Raw genomic sequence first — 22,381 nt, forward strand, 5'->3', positions numbered from 1 at the left:
AGTGCCTGCGTGTGTGCGTGCGTGCGTGCGTGCCTGCGTGCCTGCGTGCGTGTGTGTGTGTGTGTGTGTGTGTGTGTGTCTGTGTGTGTGTGTGTGTCTCTGCAGAGGAGCTGAAGGAGAAGCTTCAGGAGTTTGTCTCGGAGACGAACCGGCGTCGGCCGGGATTCATCAAGACGGTGAGGCACTCCAAACAGGAGGGCCTCATCCGCTCCCGAGTGAGTGGGTGGAAGGTTGCCAGCGCCCCAGTGGTGGCCCTGTTTGATGCCCACGTGGAGTTCAACGTAGGCTGGTGAGTCAAAACGGGTACAAAGCATCACCGCGGCACGCCACATGCAATTAACGCCTCGGAAGGCTACGCCTCATTGTCGACGTTGTTTTACCCACACCGGGTCGGTGCATTATGTTCCCCTCATGCGGCTTTTATCTTCACATATGGATTACCGTTTATGTTGTGAACACATGCATACGGTATGGGTGCTAACACATGCATACGGTATGAGGTGTGCCGGAGCCTTTGCTCGTCTCTCCCGCCACAGAGAATCACTCTGATTGGTGGCGAGCACCACATTATCTAGCACTCTCGCTGCCTGACCCAAATCTGTCAGGGGAAATTGAACAACGTCCATTATGTTGCTTTTTTTCCGATTGCGTAAATTGCATCCTCAATTTGGGTGTACATTTTTATTTTTTCATTTACTTCAAACAGAACGTCACATATTGAAAAATATGTTTCATTCCATTGAAGGAATGAAAGGAGTACAATCACACTGATTATAATTTCTATATGTGTAGAAATTATACACATAGTATTATTATGCCTTTTCTACTTATAAATGGCTTACTAATCCAATGTTTGACGAAGTGGCAGTGGCAAACATATTGAATGGAGGAGACACAACAGCTTAATATCTCCTGAAAAAATAATATCAACAACAATAAACATAGATATGAGTTATGATTAAAAGATTAAACGATTAAACATGAATAACCACAATTCTACCAATACAACTATTCAGCATGAATTTGGTTATTTTTCAGTCTCTGTTTTTGTTTGCTTGAAAGAAATATGTGCAACTGCTTGAATATAATAATTGAATTATTGGATAAAACTTTATTATTCACTGGTACTGTTCCACAAAATCCACTTTGCATAAATTTGTCTTTCAAATTTCTTGTTTTTTTCTTTCCAAGACTTATTTTCTCTCTCTGTCACATCGTATCTATTTATTTGGAAAGTATTGACAATTCAGTGATTAATCAAGTCACCCTGCTTACAATATCAGATTTGTTTACTTTCCTGCCATGTTTACTGCGCTCATGGAATAAAGCTGTCTTCTTCTTCTGAATATTTATAGAAAATTACCTTCCTCCTCCATATTTTAAGGGCCGAACCAGTTCTCCAGCGCATTAAGGAGGACAGAACTCGCATAATCTCCCCATCATTTGATAACATCAAGTATGACACATTTGAGATTGAAGAGTATCCACTGTCTGCTCAGGGCTTTGATTGGGAGCTGTGGTGCCGCTACCTCAACCCACCCAAGTCTTGGTGGCACAACGCCAACAACAGTGCACCCATCAGGTGGGACATATATAAGAGTCAACTTGTAAATTTCAACTTCATGCGTCATAAGCAGATGAGATTACACAACCAGTGGAAGTCATGAACGGCCAAGAAAATCACAGTGTCAATAAAATATTCAATAACAAAAATACACACAGCATCATCGTCAAACAACAAACACAACGTGTCTAGCTTAAGAACATTTTTCAATCAGAGCAAAGAGTTGTTTTTGTGCCTCACTATAATCACGCTGCATCGTAATCATTCCCTTGAAAGTAGGATCAAACTGCATTCCTCAATGTTTCAGGAGCCCCGCCTTGATTGGCTGCTTCGTGGTTGACAGGCTGTACTTTGAGGAGATCGGTTTGCTGGACGAAGGCATGGAAGTGTATGGCGGAGAGAACGTTGAGCTGGGCGTTAGGGTGAGTCATGGTGTTGCTTTTGTTCCTCCGGGTAATGGGTAGGACATTAGCGACGGTAATGGCCTGTTAGTGCAGTTCGCAGCCAGGCTAGGTTGGTCCGGCCTCACCTTCCCCTCTGGACATTCATTTGGCTCGAAGCAATTGAAAGAATGATTTAGTATTTAAGTATTCTTTGATGTTTTGCGGTTTTATCAAGAGGCGTTGGGGTAGGGTATCATCTTCCTTCACATAAAGTTAAAATCAGCCAATGATCTGTTGCGCCTTTATCCAATGATTTTTTACAAAACATTGATTTTATAATTTAACGTTGGAAGATACATCTGTTAATTCTGGCGAGATAAGATGAGACGTTTCGTGCTGAAAACCTGTTGCAGCTGGCAACGGCTTACATGGTGAATTAGGGAACACAGGATGGAAGGAAAAATTGAAGTGAGTTTGTAGGACACCAATGATAGATCTCAGTTTCAGGGGAGCGTGTAGTGGGGTGAGTTGTTTCTTGAGTTGTTGTCAAGCAATTTTATTTAGGCATCTGCATCAGCTTTGACACGGAGTCAGTAGTTGTTTGGATCCCATCTCGTCTCCACATCCCCACAAGCAGATGGGCCTCAAACAGAGCAGCATATCCCGAGAGATGTAGCCATGATAGCTTTGATGCATCTACCCTACATAGAAATGACCAAGGCCATTTTCCAGCCAGAGGCTTGGAGTGATCAGGCACTTCCTTCTCTTTCAGCCAAAATCACTGCAGCAGATGCAGATGGCAAGGGGCTTGCGGTAGTCAAGCAATTGTAACAATTGTAACAAAGACTACTGAAATACATCGGAATACATTTTACACCCACCCACACATAGAGAGTTTTTATAGAGTCCAATCCAGCCTATTTGCTGGACATTATTAATGTTGATGGATTGGTTACTCATTATTAGCCAACATTCTTCTTTGCTTATGTATGAGCAATTAATTCTGCTCTACTACAGGACCCCTGAATCCCTGCTAGGTTCAGGCCTGTTTAATAGTGTTTACTTTTATTTTGGACAGCCGGGCTAGACTTAATGATGCTTAGTGGGAGGTTTGAGTATTGTCAGTTTTACTATATGTTCGTCCCTAATGGGGCTGATAAAACTGATGTGCTATACAAACGTATACACCTGGAATCAAGAAAGTCCCCGGTCTTGTTCTCTTGTCCTCCTTCCCATAGCATATCGGCTGGCTATAAACCTCTAGCCCTACCTCAAGAGACCCGATTGGGTGCACAATGTGTCACAGCAGAGAAATAAATTACAAAATAGCAGACTTCCTCTCAACTAAGATCAACAAGCGTACAACACTTAAAACGTACTTTGGTTTTGCTATTTGAACGATTTCTCGTTTCAGAAAGACAAGGTAATAATACCAGATTGCATGAATCACCATCACTATGAGCTTGCCATTGGCTGATTGAGGCATATTTAATCAGTGTTAAACATTTGCCAGGGTAAATACTTTGCTGTTAGAAATAAGTTGAATAGCACTGACTAGCTAATGAGTTATTGGGCATAGACTTGTATTCATGTTTTGCCACACGCTCAAAACCTTCAAAAATTGGACATGAGGAGGCTGATGGTGTATAACAAAACCTATCATTTCCCACAACACCTGCAAATGTGAAGTAGTGGAACATTGCCAGTGAAGCCAGTCAGTAACAATACATCATCAGCAAACCCAAGCGGATAGCTCCATTGCCCGGCAGTATTGGTTGGGATCATTAAGGACTACCTACATCCATTATGCAAAAAGTCTAGACTTCTATGGATCTTCATTGCTCATTCACACTAAGTAACTAAGTAACTTGACATCAATAATGTGTATGCTATGTGCATACATATTGTGTTCATAGCATGTATGCTATGCACATGAGTAAATGAGTAGGCTACTCGTCAAGTAGACCACAAACGATTACCAAAATATTGACGATTTTCGTTTTGTAAAGTAGGTATTGTTAGAGTGAAGTTCTGAAGCATGATATATAATTTAATAGTGTGTATAATTGTGATGATGAACCTGACTCACATGCACACTTTCCATTTAGATGCTGGAACGCCGCTCATGTTTTCACAGTTCACTAGTATAGCAGTTAATTGAAGATGCTTTTGCTTTCATGTTGTTCTTTTAGACAATGTGGCTAGATTTGTAGTTGTCTCAAAAAGTAATTTGTCTCACTGTTATGGTTCTGTATAATTACAGACACTGGTTCTGACACTGGTTCTGTCTCGAGCAAAATCATTTTCCTCAAAATATGATTGATTTATGCCTGCATAGGGATACTTAAGGGTCATATTAGAGGAGGAGACAGGGCTTAGCGTCTGGCAGCCTAATTCCTCTCTGTAGAGCAATCACTTATTCAATATTTCTACACAATAGGCTAATCATGGAGTACCCTTCCCTAAACAAAAGCCTAACTGAAACGCAATTAAACCAGATACATCCCATGTTTCAAAATGTTCACAATGGATGTAACATTTAAATCAGTGTTTAGAAGTGTACATCGCTAGCTCTGCAAGAGTGAAAAGCAGATAAAAGATTGCTTGGGCAGTCTCTCTGGAGTGAATGTAATGCACAAAGAATATATGAAATTTGTCTATTAAAAGTTATTAATAGACCTAGAATAAAAGTAAGTATTAGATCCCTTCTTGTCTGGCATGAAAACGTGTTCTGAATTACAATGACACTCATATATTACACTTGATGTGGTCTGTTCGTAACAATGCAATGTGTAATACCAGGTGTGGCAGTGTGGGGGCAGCGTTGAGGTCCTTCCCTGTGCCCGGGTTGCCCATATCGAGCGTGCCCATAAGCCCTACACAGAGGACCTGACATCCCATGTGAGGCGCAATGCTCTGAGAGTGGCAGAGGTGTGGATGGATGAGTTTAAAAGCCATGTTTACATGGCCTGGAACATTCCTCAGGAGGTAAGTAATGATGGGCCTGTTGCAGGCAATCCTATGGAATGGAATGTTTAAGAATGTGCAGCACTCTCCCATTTCATTTATACTAGAGTTCAGGGTTTTTTTAACTAACATGTCAAATATAATACCAATTATGGATTTAATGATGGTGTCCATCAACTATTTTGAGGCCCGCGCAGCACTTTAAAGGATTGCTTACCTTCTAAATGAAGTCATTTAGGAAGGGTCAAGAACTGATTTATTAGAAATACAGCAAAAACAAAATATACTGTTCAAACCAATGATTATGTTGGGTGTGTATCAGTGAGTGAAAGGCCAAACATATTTTCCATTGAATCATGTCATGCACATCAATCTTCTTGACCTTTTATTGAAATTCAATTTTGTGCTGATGGGATGTCGACTTTTTCTTTTATAATCCCTCTTATTCCAATATCTTATGTGTTATCTCCTATCTTCCACACACCTCAAAACACCCCTTCTGTAATCTGCCTACCGACCTATAGGCTACGCCCCCCAAGGAAAGTGTATATACACCCGATGACCCAGAGGTTGTATTCAGCTATGATGGGCCTCTGTCACAGAGGTGTTATTGTCGACTCTGTACGCATGCCAGGGCAAATTTATTACGTCATCAGAGAGACCCCTAATTCACGCGCCTTGGTAATCACAGACAAAGGCGTCAAAAAAACAACGTCTGGTTGTTCTCACGGTCTGTCCTCCAAGGGTACCAATGTCCTCCGAAGACATGTTTTGCTATGTTCCCAAGCTCCTATAGCTGCATATTGAATTTTTTCTGAAATTTTACTCCTCTTAATTATGGTTAGCCATCGCAGCTCATTACTTTTGTAATTATAATGACCTCAAAATTTCATTTCCACAACTGACCGCTGCATCAAAAATGAATTTTTATCTATGCCCTTCTTGATATTAATTTTGTGCAATATCATAATGGGTTCTTTCGAAAGAGGATCTCACAATGAAACGAGCCCTGAAATACTTGAATACGTTAGATATTAAAACAGGTGCTCATTTTAAGTATAATATTCGATTCCCTGGGGTATAATTACCCGGGATTTTCTGCACTTTCATTTTCTTTCAACTTTTATATCTGAATGTTTTCCTATATATATATATATATATATATATATATATAAAAAAAAAATATATATATATATATATATATATATTCCTTCCCATCTTATTATTATATTTCAGCATGGATATTCTAATTTTGTTTGAAATGTACGAAAAGCTGTGTTCATGATTTATTTAGTCTGGCTTTGGACCGTCTGTCTTTGATCTTCTTGACGTTCTGAATCCTTGCCTCATCCTCTTAATTAGACTCATTTGTTTCAGCTGTGGCCAATGCGACTTAATTGTTCCACCGCGTCCCTTAATTGCCCACAATCACATTGCATTAATCTGTGAAGTTTCTTCCAACATGCTCTCAGAAAGAGATGCATTGATTTTAGGTGGGTCCCAGGGGGGCATGGCTGCGTGAGTTGGGACTGGCTAAGATTTATTTTAAATTATGGAAAATATGGAAAACATACAATGGTACAGTGAACCGTAGCATAATTTCCTCAATGTGTTCTTAACTGGTATTGTGTGTGTGTGTGTGTGTGTGTGTGTGTGTGTGTGTGTGTGTGTGTGTGTGTGTGTGTGTGTGTGTGTGTGTGTGTGTGTGTGTGTGTGTGTGTGTTTGGATACAGGACTCAGGAATAGACATCGGAGATATAAGCGAGCGTAAGGCTTTGAGGAAGAGGCTGCAGTGCAAGACGTTCCGATGGTATCTGGTCAACATCTACCCTGAGATGAGGATGTATACCGAGACGATCGCATACGGAGTGGTGAGTGCAACCCTTCATCACAAACGACATGTACCGTCGTTTGGAGATAGCTGTCAAGTCATTCCCAGCCAATGAGAAAGATGCTTGATATTGTTGATTGTTTTGTCCACTGGCTTTATTCTGTAAAAAGAAAATAATACAGAATAAAGCCAGTGGACAAATATATATATATATATATATATATATATATATATATATATATATATATATATATATATATATATATATATATATATATATATCTTAGGCAATATGGATGCCAAATATATGGAAATATGAGTCCCAAGTTGAAATCCACTGAATACAGTCAAACCATGTTCCTTTTTCACTGTGCAATTACTTGTCATTTTATATGCTGCTTTATCTTGCCAGAAAAGACATTATTGCTTTTTGTCATTGAATACAATACACAGGCATTATTTGATATGTGTAAAGCTTTTGTTGAATACAATCGTTTTAATGACACCCTGAAATCCAAATCCAAATATTCTATAATGGTGCAAGTATGGAGGTCCCAACAAACTGCAATGTTTTGGGTCGATATAATATGCTTAAAGCACTTGATGCTATGTAGAATGCAGTATGTGTTTTGCATTCTTTGCAGGGGAGAAATCCATGCTTATGACGTGATCTGAAATAATTACACAAATGTCACATGATTTTTGTTGGCATGCATACAATTAAAGGCTGAGGAGAGTGCATATATGGGAAATGCATATGTGTGCTATTCAGCATTTGTGCCTTCCATTGTTGTGGCACCTTTGCTCATATATGTTCTTCAATATATTTGAAAAATTCCTATTGCTGAAATTAATCCCCATCTTCATATCTTTGACGGTGGAGCTTCTCCATAGGAAAACTCAAAGGGTAGATCCTGTACAGGAAATAGGTCAGCCTTATCGGAAAGGGGGAGCTGAGATAGTGCTTATTATTCTAAATGTCTTTTGCATTCAAAGGGATTTTCATTTTAATTTCAGAACTCCTTTCTCAACAAACAATTATATGACCTAGCTATGCTCTACAAGTAGAATGTTCCATTTTATATTGTTATATAGCAGTTAAACCATCTCTACGATACTGAACACTATTTGCTTTTATTTACGTTTACGTTTTTTTTTTAATCTAGATTGGATCTCGATTTTTTTTAAGATTATGTTGATTGAAAAAATTTCTTTCTGTCTATTAAAAAAGAACCAGTTTACACGAAAGGCCAACACAGCGCGTCCACACATGTTTGTACGTAAGGGCAGCTTACGAGAGATAACACACGTACTGGGTATCAGGTCTGCTCCACATCCTTGGCTTGCACAGTCTCCGTGAATGGGTGCCGACCGGAGTTTACCTGCTTACTTTGCTGTGGCGTACAACACCTCAGGAAGGGTTTAGACAGTGGTTGTTTCCGTCTCTCTGTCCCCCCCCCCGGATAGAAGGAGAAAACATCTCTCCTGCATCGCAATCTCACAACCGTTTCAATTGGCCATTTGATGAGGGATTCAGAATGCTTTCGGAAACAGGGCCAGTCTAAGACTCACACAAACAGCATCAAGTTAAAGTTAAAATAGTTTAGTCACGAGTTATCTCGCATGCAAGCCATTCTTAATTGTCACATTAACCAAATTTAATTAAATATTGTGCATGTTTATAAAGGATAATGAACATCGGTAATGTTTTTTTCTTAAGTTGTACTTAAAAGTACAGTATAGAGTTGCAATTACTAAGTCTTTACTTGTCTTTTATGACTTTTTTATTTTTGGAGACAATTCCATTCTTACCAAAAGCATAATGTCATGTAATTAGTGTGTGTGTGTGTGTGTGTGTGTGTGTGTGTGTGTGTGTGTGTGTGTGTGTGTGTGTGTGTGTGTGTGTGTGTGTGTGTGTGTGTGTGTGTGTGTGTTTGTACGTGTGTGTGTGTGTGTGTGTGTGTGTGTGTGTGTTTTCCACAGCTAAAAAACTCAGTGAAGAATGACTTGTGTCTGGACCAGGGGCCTGAAAACGACAACGTGCCCATCTTGTATCTTTGTCATGGAATGACACCTCAGGTAGGAACACTGTTAAACACTGTTATTTATTCATATTATTATTTTTTTTATTATTTTCGATGATGTTGTTTATTCATCATGGTTTTATTACAGGGACAGCTGTTACTCTGCATTTTCCATTTCAAATGCTTTTTGAGACCCATGTGTTGACATCCATTTCTCTGTTTTCATTTTGAGAGATACACTTTGTCTCTGCCAAACTCTGGGGAGATTATATTTCAGTGCTCATCGAACAAACTCAAAATCCAAATAGAGACGTTGGCTGTTTTCGGAAGTACTCGGTTAGATCTAAAATAAAGCAGAACTCTTATTTTGGCATTGCAATCTTTATACAATTTGCTTTTCTCCATTCCTTTTCCTCGCTCAACCCCCTTACTGATCCCTTGATTTCATTTGCGCTGAGAACATTGGTTTCAGGGCTTGTGTAACCTTGCACTGACGCAAGGAAAGGGCTTTTATGTAGTGCAGCAGCTGAAATCATATTCCTCTGGTGTCCTGAGCTAACAGGTAAATCCATTAAAGATGCTCTTGGCATTTCACGTGCATCTATGTTACTGCCGTTGTGTGAATCTAAACAGAGGTTGAAATCCTCACACTGGACTTTAAAAGGTATTTGAGAGCTTTACAGAATCGCGCTCATCACAAAGTACTTATCACCTTTTCCTTAACAAACTAATTATCAGCAATCCCTAACGCCAAGCTGCAGACCCAACTCGTTTAAAAAAAGGAAAAACTGATTTTTCTTGTTTACAAGACTCATGTGTATTGATAATAACACAAATAACACTGAATCATTGACCCCTGTGCTTTTTCCTACCATAGACCTTCTTCTGACTTTGTAATTGCTTTTTAACTTGCGGCCTCTTGGACAGATGTTGGCGGCAACCATTAAAGAGGAACACTCCTTTGACTCCTTTGATGATTCAATCTTCATAATATTCAAGGGGTAAAACACCACATGGCTTCAATGCTGTCACAGACAGCAGTATCCCAGCTCACCCTTTATCATTGCCTGTGTGAACCTAATAAAGGTTAAGATCAGGTTGGCTGGTCTTGCACTCACACTTTTATATGAATGTGTCACACACTAATGGCTGAGCTAACATAAAAGACCGACATCCTTCTATGATGAGGTTTGATGCACTTACCAAGAAGGAAGGCATCATTGATATAATTACCAAGATGGGAAATGCCACAGTTAGTTATTAACATAATTTAACCGGCATATCTCAGGCCACCAAAAAGCAATTTTCAAGCCATAGAAATATATACTCATAATATACCATTGTTGTCCTTTTGAAAGACCTCAAATATGCTATAGAGATGTATGACCTTTTAACAACTTGTTGCTCTCAACAATCACTACACAGTAAGCCTATCTATGTAGAAATATAAACATACATGGTAATATATATAAACCTGAAAAGCTTTTTATCAATTGTGTTAAACATGATCATGTTATGATCTATGTTATTGAGGAATATTAATTAACATTCAAAAGGATAACGAGTGCCTTTTCTGGATTTTTCTGCAGACAACTGATTTGGGGATGACCCCACATGGTCCTCAGTTCCCCTTGTGATGCATGTTATACTTTAATAGTGACCAAGGGCTATAAATCAAAGTTTACTTCACTTGACAAGAAATTAATGAAGCCACGCTTATGTGTAGTCCACCAATATGCTCTATTGTCAGGACTTTGTTATTTTAGCATGCTATGTTTTTACTGCTTCACTGAACAAACATATTTATGATATTTAAAACAATGTACTGAATTGCAATGAATATGCATCTGCCATTGGACATTCATAATTAGTACGGGCATAAACCCTGAGGCTTGACAGGACTATTCCTGGCAAGTAGATTAAAAAAGCCCAAGTCACGATGAGCCTAGAGCAACATGGGAATGGATCTTTTCTGTGGAGCTAGTTCTGCAGCTCATTACACCAAGGTCCAATTTAGACTGAGGAGATCATTAACATGGCAGTGAGTTCGGCTCTTGGTGTCTATTTAGTGCACAAGGTTTAACCAATTTATTCTAAAATGATGTGAACCAGATTAAGTCTATTATTTCAATATTAATTGTGAGATAAATCATGTATGATGTAATTCTATCTTTAAGGTTTCATATATTTCGTGACCCAGAGCAAATCTTAATCATACATGTATAATTAAAGCGTGCATTTTCTTGCTAGCAGCTTTTGGGTAAAAATAAAAAAAGTTAAAATGCATAATTTTAGGATGCTACACTTTGGGCCTTTCGATTTATTATGAGATGAAAAGAAGAAATGAAAAGGAGGAGGGAAAAACAACAAAATTAGCTTCTTATTAAAAAAAGGTTAAATAAAGGGCATCCTACTTTCATAGACGTTTGGTTTCCGTTGACACATAAAACCGTTGAGATTTAACTCTTTTACACAAGATATTCTTTACAAGATATTTGTCCCTGCCAAATCTAAATGCACTTTATTAAGCCTCGGATCCCGTAGGCCTCCATGTCTTATTAAAATTTGTTAGAAATTGGTTCCAGTCTGCCAGTGATGTCAATTTTTCTCCAGACTCTGGACCCCTATGTCCCCAGAGAAAACTTATATTAAATATGCCCCTGTGAGCATGTTGATGGGCCAATTTCAGGATTGCATCATGATCCGCGTGCTGCCCCTGCGATTGGTTAAGCTATGCATGACAGCAAAAACCACACCCCCGATATCAGAATAGAACACATAGATTATTATGCTAACAAGCAGTGTATTCCAGGCCCTGCAGCAATGCGAGTTAACGGCAACTGAAAGAATCTCTAGATAAATTAAGAATTAAGTTGAAACTGAATCACATCCACTCAAATGGATGTCTTATTTTTCTCAGTGGTTTAGTGAGGTCCTATTTCATTGTATTGATTGGGTATTGGGTATCCGTGACAGGAAGAATGCTCGCTTGGATATCACTTTGTTCCATATCACCACATCCTCCGCCCTTCGATAAGAATACAAAGTCATTGTCCATCCCAACGAGGAAAATGGAGATAAAGCTGATTAATTTGGCAGATTCCCTTTGTTCCATTGTTGGTATAGATCCCCCGTTTTTTATTAAAAAAAAACATTCATGGAAAATCATCCAGGGATTTTCTTTATTGTTTCTCACTTTCCTTTTTTAAGGCCCACTTTAAATCCTCCACTGTTGATACAGGGAAACGATAGCACTTATACTCCATTTGTACATGAATATTGCTTTGTTGTGATGGAGCAGAGCATGCGAGCAATTACAAGAGCGCTTTCCATTTTGGATTGATTGTACTTTTATCTATTTTACAGAGATGCTTAGTACTTTGACCTTTTCCATCGATTCATCCATTCATACATACATACTGTACATACATAGATACATACATGTATACATATTGAGGTTGTACTTGAGTCATTAATTGGGGGCAAATATTAAAAAGTCTTATGTATCAGGGATCACTGCAACTTCCACACTCATCGTCAATATTCACACATGGAACGTGGTAGTGCAAATGTTTTGACCAGACACACAATTTGTTTGCACATCCTGAGCCTAAAGATATAATGCCAGGACCACTTAAAGTAAGTTGTATGCTTTCCAAGCAGCAGCCTTGAAGTCGATTTGTCTAACTCATGTGTAAGAGACAATCTAGTTGGTGATTCGCAGGAGGTTGGTGCAGACTGACCCACCATTCTGAGTCAATGGGAAGGGATATGATTTTAGTCACGTAATAATGATCCTGGTTGAACTACATTTAGTTAAAAGTAATTCAAGGATTTGGCCGGTTGGTTCAGACCCTGGGTTTGTTGTTGACATTCTTTATGTCCAAATGCAAATCAGCAATGATTTTTGTTCAGAAATGGGGTAATTGGCGATCAATCACCATCTACTTTATTCCAAACAAGTGTTTAGAAGATCCCATAGCAGCATTTTTATTTTATACAACCTTAGGTAAGCACATACAAACTACCCTAGCGGGTAGGCTTTCTCTAATAGTGCCACAAATCCACAAGTTTTGATTCTGTGTTTACTTGCCACTGTGCATACTCACAGAGACTGAAGCGCATAGTTACAATTCTGCGTGAAGACAGGGGTCGCAGTGTAGGAAGTCTGATAATTCTTTATTCCCTATTGTGTAATCCAATGGGGGACAGCAAGGACTGTACGAGCATACTTACTGTTGATGGTGCTGCCACTCAAACAGCTACAAAAAATCCATAACATTGCGAGACCACATTTTCAACATCTGTAAACCTATTGTGTATATATTAAGTAAGTGTCTGCTACATACATACATACATACATACATACATACATACATACATACATACATACATACATACATACATACATACATACATACATACATACATACATACAGACATACAGACATAATTACATATATACTACAATGACATTGTAGACTTACTCAGGAATCATCCTTGTTAACATTGTTATTGTAAACTAAGGAAAATACATTCATGTGCTTCTTATCTGCACACGATAAAACCAATATATCTGCTTACTACTATATCCATCGCCATTCTCCTATTAGATTATTTTGGATATAGTCCTAATTTGCATAGCAAATTCTAATTTGTCAATGCATGCATTTTCCAAGGCTGATCGTCTAAATACGGTTGAATGTTGGCGACCATATTTGAAAAAAGCTAGAATTATATACACAGATACGAACGCACATATCACACAATCAAACACGTATCACACAAACATTTTGATTATTGCTCATCAATTAATTAATTAATTTAGGCTTTTATTGGTATGCCTGTGCTGATGGTATTTCGTTTTTGCCTAACTAACATGGGCCACTACATAAGAGGGTGTGATTGAATGGAAGAGGCTGCAATTAGTGATGCCTCATGGCGGCTGAATTCATATTCATCATTCCTCTATAAATGATGAAGTGTCCACACCATATTCCCTGTGTTCGGGCTCAAGTCAGTAAGAACAAGCTAGATGCAAATCCGTTTCAAACCTAGCCACACAAAGACAACATCCCACTTGCCTTTCTCATATTTTATGACCTGGGGCCACGTTCTAAATGTTGACCCCAAATTCATTACATATTTAGTTAGATACAGAACAGTAGATAGTATTGTGGGCTAAGGACTAAACTGGAAGAGAGGATAGTAAAGCATCCTCTACCTGTGTAGCATTGTGTGCAAAGGACTTTTCAATCAGTAGAGACTCGTATAAAACGGAACAATATAATCTATTTAATACAATATACCGGATCCATGAAGTCTGCCGGGAAATGGCATCTCCCCCTGATGGAGTCTAGATGCCGTGGGTGGTAGATTTAGTGGCACGTTGGCGCAAATGTAGTCCTGTTTAACGCATGGAGGCTCCTGATTGGTTGAGAGATGGTGGCGAGGGGCCGGCAAATGCAACGACACGTTGGGACATTAGAATCGACATGTAGTATGAGGAGAACCGTAGGGGAATGTATTCTCCTGCTTCAGCTTCCTGAATGGTCTGATGTGGTGGCTTGTTTCAGAACGTGTACTACACCAGTACCCAGCTGCTGCACGTCGGGCTGCTCAGCCCCACCATAGACGACGATGACAACAAGTGCCTGGTGGACGTCAACAGCCGCCCGCGTCTCATCGAGTGCAGCTACGCCACCGCCAAACGCATGAAGCTGCACTGGCTCTTCACGCAGGTGGGCCACACCCGTGTTAGGTCCTGCAGACACACACACACACACACACACACACACACACACACACACACACACACACACACACACACACACACACACACACACACACACACACACAGACACACACACACACACACACACCGACACACACACACACACACACACACACAAACACACACATAAAGAGATGGTGGTGGTGACCACAGTAATCATTTTTGTTGAAAACATTTATCTTTGTACCAATTTATATTGGTGCACAAGCTTTACCTGAAGAGCTCCTTTTACACAGAATGAGCAGCTCAGAGTAGTAGGTGTTGGTTTACTTTTAGTCTCTTCCGGATGGTAATGTTTGCTGTCGAAGTAAGCGGAGCATTTGATTGCATTTGGAGACGAACAGGATCTGGTCTGGTCAGGATCTCGTCTAAATCAGAGACTTGATGTCAAGTGTCTGACAGAAGGTTACAGGAAGACATGGATGGACAGATGAGAGAAGTTGCAGTCAGCAATCAGCAATAAGAAAAAGCAGAGTGCATTGTAAACGCGCCTCATCCAGTCACACCAAAAGAGGCAGTTACTTAGGTCCCAGGGATCTAGTGTCGAGTATGTGTCCTAAACCAAAAGGCCTAGGGTTTCATCTGGCTGCAGTATAATCATTAAGAGCCGACAGGGTCGCCCAGATAGCAAAGAGATTTCAAGGCTGACCGAATCTCTCCCATTACTGTGAGCCAATGCGGGCTAACTACCCTCTCTGTCCTCCTTATCAGCCTTTTACAGTTGCATTCCCCAAAAAAAAATATTCACAATACTCAATATGCTTTTGGTGTATTTCAGACTGTGTATTTATTATTACTATGACAAAACACAATAATACATAGAAAGATTTGTTGTAAAAAGTGTCATACGGATTAAAGAATGATACAAAATATTCAGAATTGAATCAATTCTGTCCCACTTTTGTTTCCTTTAACGGTTCTCCAGTCTAGGCTTTCGACAGTATTCAGTTAAGCAGATTTGGAAGATGAGGTTGTAAGCAGGAGGTTGGGGGAGGGAGAAGTTTGGCTTGGAGCCCTGGGTGGACATCTTGCGTTCAATCTATCAATCCCTATTCTGGACCTGGAGAGTTAGGAAGAAGGAAGGACACAGGCCAGTGGAGGATGTAGGTGAAGAATGCCGTGAGAGACAGGTTGAAAAAGGAGGGTTTAAATACAGGTAGTTATGGCTAGGTAGAGGAACAGGTGTGGTACTTCTCCCGAACATATGTCTCGAGAACTTTCTCTTACTAACGTGATAGTTGCCAGGATAACATGCTGTCGACTGCATAGGGGTGACCTTGAACCTAAGACACTTCAAACCTTCGATAGAAAGACATTTAGTGGACATCATCCTTAGCAGTTTGACGTCTAGGGAAAATTGTGTGTTTAACAGTGGGAGAATTGGAGTGCTAAATGAGTGACAGTATTGCATGGCTTCTAGAAGTAAAAGCCTATAAATTATACAATGTTCTTGGGTGGGGGTTGGTGATTGACTCTTTCTTTTCATTTCGAAACCATTTGAGATGATGTGAAAATTGCAAAATGCAAACTGTGTCAGCGGCAGCTGTCATATCACACCACTTGTGCTGGTTAAAATGATTCACTCCGTCGGTACTCGGTAGTGCATTTTTGCTGTTCTGCTAGTCTGAACGCTGCTGTGTGAATGGTTTATTCACATTCGTCCTAAATTTGGAATCAGTTAAACGCTTCTGCATCCTCTTTATCGATGCAGGATTTTCCAAGATCGGTTTTGAATATATTCAGACAGAAAAACCTCTCAGTCTCCCCAGAAACCAGCAACTGTTTGATTGCATAGATTTTTTACATTCATTAGGGAGCATATTATATTAGCCTATATGTATATACTATATGTATATATATATATAGTATATCAGGCAAAAAGCCTGTACTGCATAAATCATATTAAAGGCCGATGCTGACATGAACGGACGTGCACAATTTCTTCATATTATGACATGTTCATAATTTTCAAGCATTTCAACCATCCGAAAGTCACAAAGAATCTGGCGACATTGAGCTGCATATATATATCAAATATATGTTAAATTATTCTACGATCAATCGAAGATGGGGCTGGCCTGACAAATCAGATTCAACTATGCAAAATCTCAGTCGAGGACACCCCTAGTAGTGAATAACACCCAACTCAAACTTTCTAAGCATGAGGATGGAAGACTTCTAGTTGCACCAGTGAACCAGTTTCCATGGTGTGTGTGAAAAAGGAGCCGCACGCCTGATCTCTGAGAAAAGGCATTCATTATTGATGCCATTGCTGAAGTGTTTCGCTCAAACGGAAGAAGGCAGCCTTGATGAAACCGGAGCATCTTAAGGGAGCGCTGTGCGCTAACATCTCAGCTCATCAAAACATAATGGAGGAAAGACGCTCTCCTGCCTCTTTTCCGTAGTCCCCGTGTTTCAGCGTAAATTAACGTGTTGTAACCACCTTTCAAATGAAGGAAGAAAGAAAATATATAGCAATGTACACAAGGTAAATGTGACAACATTTCCATGGGTGTGTCGAATTGTTTAAGCAGTCTGTGAAATGCAACGGGCGTGGAGTTAAGAGATGAGTGACCCTTTTCTGTTGACCTAGAGATGTTTGGGGATGAGGAAATTTGAGCTGCTTGCCCTATTATCATTGGTTTATTATTGTTTTTTTGGCCCATTTAATGTGCTTCCAAAATGAAGGATTATAATTCTCAATTGTTTAAAACTTACTTGAATATACTTCAATGCAAGGTAAGTGTTTTGTAAAGTGCATTTCATACATCAAGCAGTTCAATGTGCTTTACGTAGACGAAAAACAACACCATAATTTATAGTGAAGAAATAAATGCAAAGAATATAATGAAAGTCCTTAAATAATTTTTCCATATACATTTTGTATTCCATTTCTGCAAAGTCGGTTCCACTAGATGCCACTCAGTTTAACTCACTGCTCTTTTAATAATAACTGCAGTTTAGAAATAGAATATATCAAAAAAAAAATTGAAATTCTTTTACATCCTGACAGCAATCAATAAATAAAATGCTCTGACAAACAAATCATACAAATCTGGTATCTGTTGTTGGCCAGAAATAAGCTCATCCAGCCATTTAATTTGGCCTGAATGAAATCATTGGATGGCCTTCCTGTCTGTCCACCTACATACCCGTCTACCTGTATGCACTCTGCCCTGGCTCTTGTTATCCAGGTTTCGAGTCTTCCCCAAGGCAGACCTACTGCTAAAGCAAGCTAGCTAGTCACATGTTTTGGGGAGTAGCTTTGGAGGGAAGCCTGCAGTAAGGGTCAGATCTTTCAGTTTATAAATCTAGCTTGCTCTCGCTGGTTTCTCCAAATTGCCTACCCTAGCTTTACAGTACGAGGAGCAATCTGTCGTCACGTTGTTCAACCACCCAGCACGACTTGACCCCCGTGACATTTCTGCGTACAAATATAGAGCTGTCAGGTGCTTGTCTTCCTCATTTCTCTGCCTAGAGCTCTAACCATCTTCCGTGTCTCCACGGGCCACTACTGCAGAATCCTTGGACTTTGACTAGTTACTCTTGCTGGTCTTTAAATTATGAGGAGGCCCTGAGGAGGAGACCCTGACTTCCTCAGACCTCGAAAACCTGCCGAAGTTAATATTATGTAGTCCAATTCATCTTTCAAATTTAGTTGGATTTTCATGAATGTTCTTTTTTCTTTCTTCGGCGGCCTTCTCTTCACAAGGAAGTTTGAGTATTTCAGGGACCCCTTGAAAACTTTTTCCCTTTGTCATCTACCTCAAGAGAACTATGCAAATGCTGTGTGTGGCACTGTGTCTTTCTAGAAGTGAGTGGCAGTGACATGAAAAGTGTTTTTATATGAAGCGGTGCCTTTATAATCTTCTATGGTTCCAGGAACACAAAGCTACATTACCAGATGAATCAAGACAAAGTAGGTTGCGGTGTCAGCAGCTAATTGCATTGAGATGGGTGGGGTCTCTTCGTTGTTAAATTTGCAGCCAAATGTATTGCATGAATCAGTATATAAATTATGTAAAAAGAAGATAGGATGCTCAGAATGCTCAGAATGCTCACAGGATCGCACTCAATCACTGACTCACTCACACACACACTAACACGTATGTACAGACACACACCCACACATTATTTCATGGGTCATTTTCTTGACGCACCAATAAATGTCATGGTTTTAAAAATACAACCGAGATAAAATCATACTGCATTCCCTATATGGTTCAATTCCATTTTGAGACAAATGATTCATGCCATCTGAACTCTATGTAGCTGCAGTTGCTTGGAGCCAGAATAAGAAGTTATGGTCCGTGACAAGCTGACCCTGACGACCTTTTACTTTACTTTACTTTATTATGGATCCCCATTAGCACTTGCCTCAACAGCATGGCTATTCTTCCTGGGGTCCTTCACACCCAAAAACACACAACATCATACACAACAACACTACAGATACACACATACATAGACAATAGTTCACTTACAAAAATTCAGAAGAATTTCAGAAATTACAAGTTTACAGTATTATGAATTGCACAATCAAGAGGGAGAAAAGGGTTAAAAACATACCCATTACATTGACTGTTCATTTGTGTACATAAATGTACTAATAGTACCAAAATCACAACACAACCACCACTGCTGTTATTCTATCATACATAAACACAGATCAGTCAAGTTCATGAATTATTGGCAGATACTGTTTTACCCTCATTTTAAATCCTTATTTTGTAGTGGAGCATCTGATATAATGTGGCAACGAGTTCCATACTACCACATCTCTGTACAAAACAGTTTTCATTTTAACCTCAGCTGGTTAAAATCTTGCAGCGGTCCTCTTTTTTTCTATTTTTCTTTTTTTTTCTATTTTTCTTTTGTGTCCATGTTTGTGTCCATGTTTAAAGTGACATGTGGATGTGACTGCCGTGTGGATGTGAATGTGATTTGCCTGAAGGCCAGTCATTTGGCAGGGCCCAAGTGCTGTCCAGGTGGGTCAGCTAGATGGCCAGGCAAATTGCTAGCGTTCTTTTTCTTTTGCAATACGCAACAGGGCTACGTTTCCCAGCACAGAATAGACATTCATTTCCTTGTTTGTTTGTTCTATATATTTCAGGGTGGAGCTATTCAGAACAGGAAATCGAAAAGGTGCCTGGAGCTCGCTGAGAGCGATGAGAACGAGTTTGGCTACCATCTGGCCCTCCAGAAATGCACAGGGCAGAAATGGTCCATCACCAACACGCTGCTTAGCAGCTCCTTAAGATGAGCCTATGCAGAGGGAGATCAAGTGTGTGTGTGTGTGTGTGTGTGTGTGTGTGTGTGTGTGTGTGTGTGTGTGTGTGTGTGTGTGTGTGTGTGTGTGTGTGTGTGTGTGTGTGTGTGTGGTGTACATGTTGTAACAAAGTCATATTGTCCACCATGATGTCCACAATGTGCAGGTGACATTACATGATAAATGTTAAACATTGTATTTCCCTCACAGGGTCAGTGTTAGCTGGCTCCTATCTTGGATCTGGTGTGTAGTTACTCTTATGTTTTGAAATGTTTGACTTGGAAGTCTAATTTGTTCCCATACTATTGCTTGTCATTGCTACTATGTAGCAAGATTAAAAAAAAACTGCTGTAATTGTTTTTAATTTTAGTTTCTTTCTTATTAGTTGACGTTTTTTGTGTCTCAGGTTTCTATGTAGTTTTATAAAGCAATTATGCTGTACAATATGAGAGACAGCCTACACATTGGAGTACACTGTCTTTTCTAATTATGAATATTCTGATTATTTATAATATATAGTAATAAAAGAGTACAAACATGTTAAGTGAATCTTGTTTTTTCTTTCAACTGTAACAGATCAAATGTGATAACACTTGTGTATTCATTCCCATGCATCCACACAGAAAACATACAAGGGAAAAAATGAAAGCGACAAGAATAGAAGGGTAGGTTGCGCAGTCTGTAATGACCAAAGCCAGGAAAGAAGCATTGAATCAAGGCCTATTTCTGCTCTGTTGTGCATCTAGGGAGATGACGGAGGTCCAAGTCTTTACCGTGCCAGACCTTATTACATCCAGGGCCAGACCTTAAAATATAAAAGGCAACCTTCTTTCATCACAGAACCTCCCTGACCAACATATTTTAGCATGCGTTGATCATGATTATTTTTAAGTTGATGTGACCAAAAGAAAATAGATAGATGTGTTGCCAGTATTCCTTGCCCAAAGAACATTCATTCAGTCTTTGAAAAAACAGTATATGTTTGTATATGGGTTTTAGTTGCTTTTTTCTTTTACTTATTCAGTCCATATTGTACCAAAAGGGTTTTCAAATCTGATGAAGAGGGTTATATTAAAAAAAATCTAAAATCCTGACGTTTTTGAGTACACATTCCATCCACAATACATGTTTATTTGTTAATCTGAAATCCTCATGCTATTCAGTGAAAACCATTCAGTCTTCTTCCCGGAAACCTGTGTGGAATAGGATTTCTTTAGGACATAGTGATTAGGAGGATGTAGAGGGGTCAGTGCAGGCCAGGGCTGGGCTGTTTTACCCTGAAGGGATGTAAGAAAATCCCTTTTGAATCAGGCGAGTACTTGATTTGACTGCAAGGTATACATAAACCTAAATTGTACGTACCCTTAACCATAAAACTATTTGTGTTTGATGCAATAATTATTTATTGAAAGTGATTTGAAGTACATTATTATATCTAACAAATTAGTAAATAAGTAAGCAAATTATTATTCCAATTACATCTGCTGTTTTTGGAGAGAAGATTAAGAATGCCCTAAATCGGATTTAGGTTAAGGGATTCCTCATTACTTTATTACTCTTGTTCCCTTCGGGGGTGTTGGGTGTGTTTAGTGAGATGGCTTAGCAACAGTTCTGTAGATGCATCTTTCCCTGGTGTCCAAGTCATCCCTGGACATGAGTCGGAGCAGTATTAACATTAAGAACAAACAAGAAGGAAACATGCAAGCTAATGCCATTTTCAGCTCGCAATTTTCCCTCCATTGGTAAATAAAGAGCGGAGATTAAACTCACACTCTGTAGGCAATTACAATCTGTCAGGCCTGTTCAGTTCATAGTGTCTCAGATGTCTGCAAATCGCCCGCATGGATAAAACATGTAGCTATGGCAACAGGAAAGAAATATTTAAGACATTAACTCTAACATTTAGCAACAAAGTCAAACGTCGGGCTGTATGATGAGCCACTTTTTCACACCCCTGTGCACTCAGCTTCCTCACAGCACGGTTGAGCAATATAGGGATGCAGAAGCTCGAAAATTCCTTGATTGGCTATACATCATCATTCCCCTTACATCTACCATGCCAAATAATCTGCTTAACAGCAGCAACATGTAGATTTAGACACACTACGGAGAACAATGTGCTCTAAGTAACCCCCGAGACCTTCATTACAGCTTTTCTTGAAAATCTGCATAGTTTAGCAGCATTTTATTTTATTCCAGCCTTATTCCCCTGCAGGCTTGCAAAGAATACATTTCCCTGTTTCTGACCAAGAACACACTTTGTGGTTTTCTGTTTTGTTTACAGCTTCTCCCCAAAAGACTGAAAACTAAACAATAGATAACACCTCAATAAACCCCCGCCCCGCCCCCACACTCCCAGAGTGTTATCCTACAATTAAGAAATCGTAATCTATAATATATTTTCAACCTGCCAGTATCCCACTACAATCTATAAATAAACCACATACCTTAAATGGCCAATAACAAGCATTGATGGCACCGCAAGGTACAGGCAGCAGCTGAATATATTACCATACTTGCAGCAAACTGTTGTACAAATCTGATCCATT

General features: G+C 39.5%; 1 protein-coding gene across 1 annotated transcript in view; it reads left to right on the forward strand.

Annotated features, from left to right (window-relative positions):
- The window catches only part of galnt18b (UDP-N-acetyl-alpha-D-galactosamine:polypeptide N-acetylgalactosaminyltransferase 18b), a 43,897-nt gene extending 23,525 nt beyond the window's left edge, over positions 1 to 20,372 (forward strand). The window contains exons 4-11 of the mRNA XM_030376167.1: positions 106 to 289; positions 1,385 to 1,582; positions 1,872 to 1,986; positions 4,750 to 4,935; positions 6,648 to 6,785; positions 8,729 to 8,824; positions 14,346 to 14,510; positions 19,677 to 20,372. Of these exons, the coding sequence (XP_030232027.1) occupies positions 106 to 289; positions 1,385 to 1,582; positions 1,872 to 1,986; positions 4,750 to 4,935; positions 6,648 to 6,785; positions 8,729 to 8,824; positions 14,346 to 14,510; positions 19,677 to 19,826 (1,232 nt within the window). The 3' untranslated portion in view covers positions 19,827 to 20,372. The remainder of the gene's footprint in view (positions 1 to 105; positions 290 to 1,384; positions 1,583 to 1,871; positions 1,987 to 4,749; positions 4,936 to 6,647; positions 6,786 to 8,728; positions 8,825 to 14,345; positions 14,511 to 19,676) is intronic.
- The last annotated feature ends 2,009 nt before the right edge of the window (positions 20,373 to 22,381 follow it).

Source organism: Gadus morhua, chromosome 14 (genome assembly GCF_902167405.1).
Source record: "Gadus morhua chromosome 14, gadMor3.0, whole genome shotgun sequence".
Lineage (NCBI taxonomy): Eukaryota > Metazoa > Chordata > Actinopteri > Gadiformes > Gadidae > Gadus > Gadus morhua.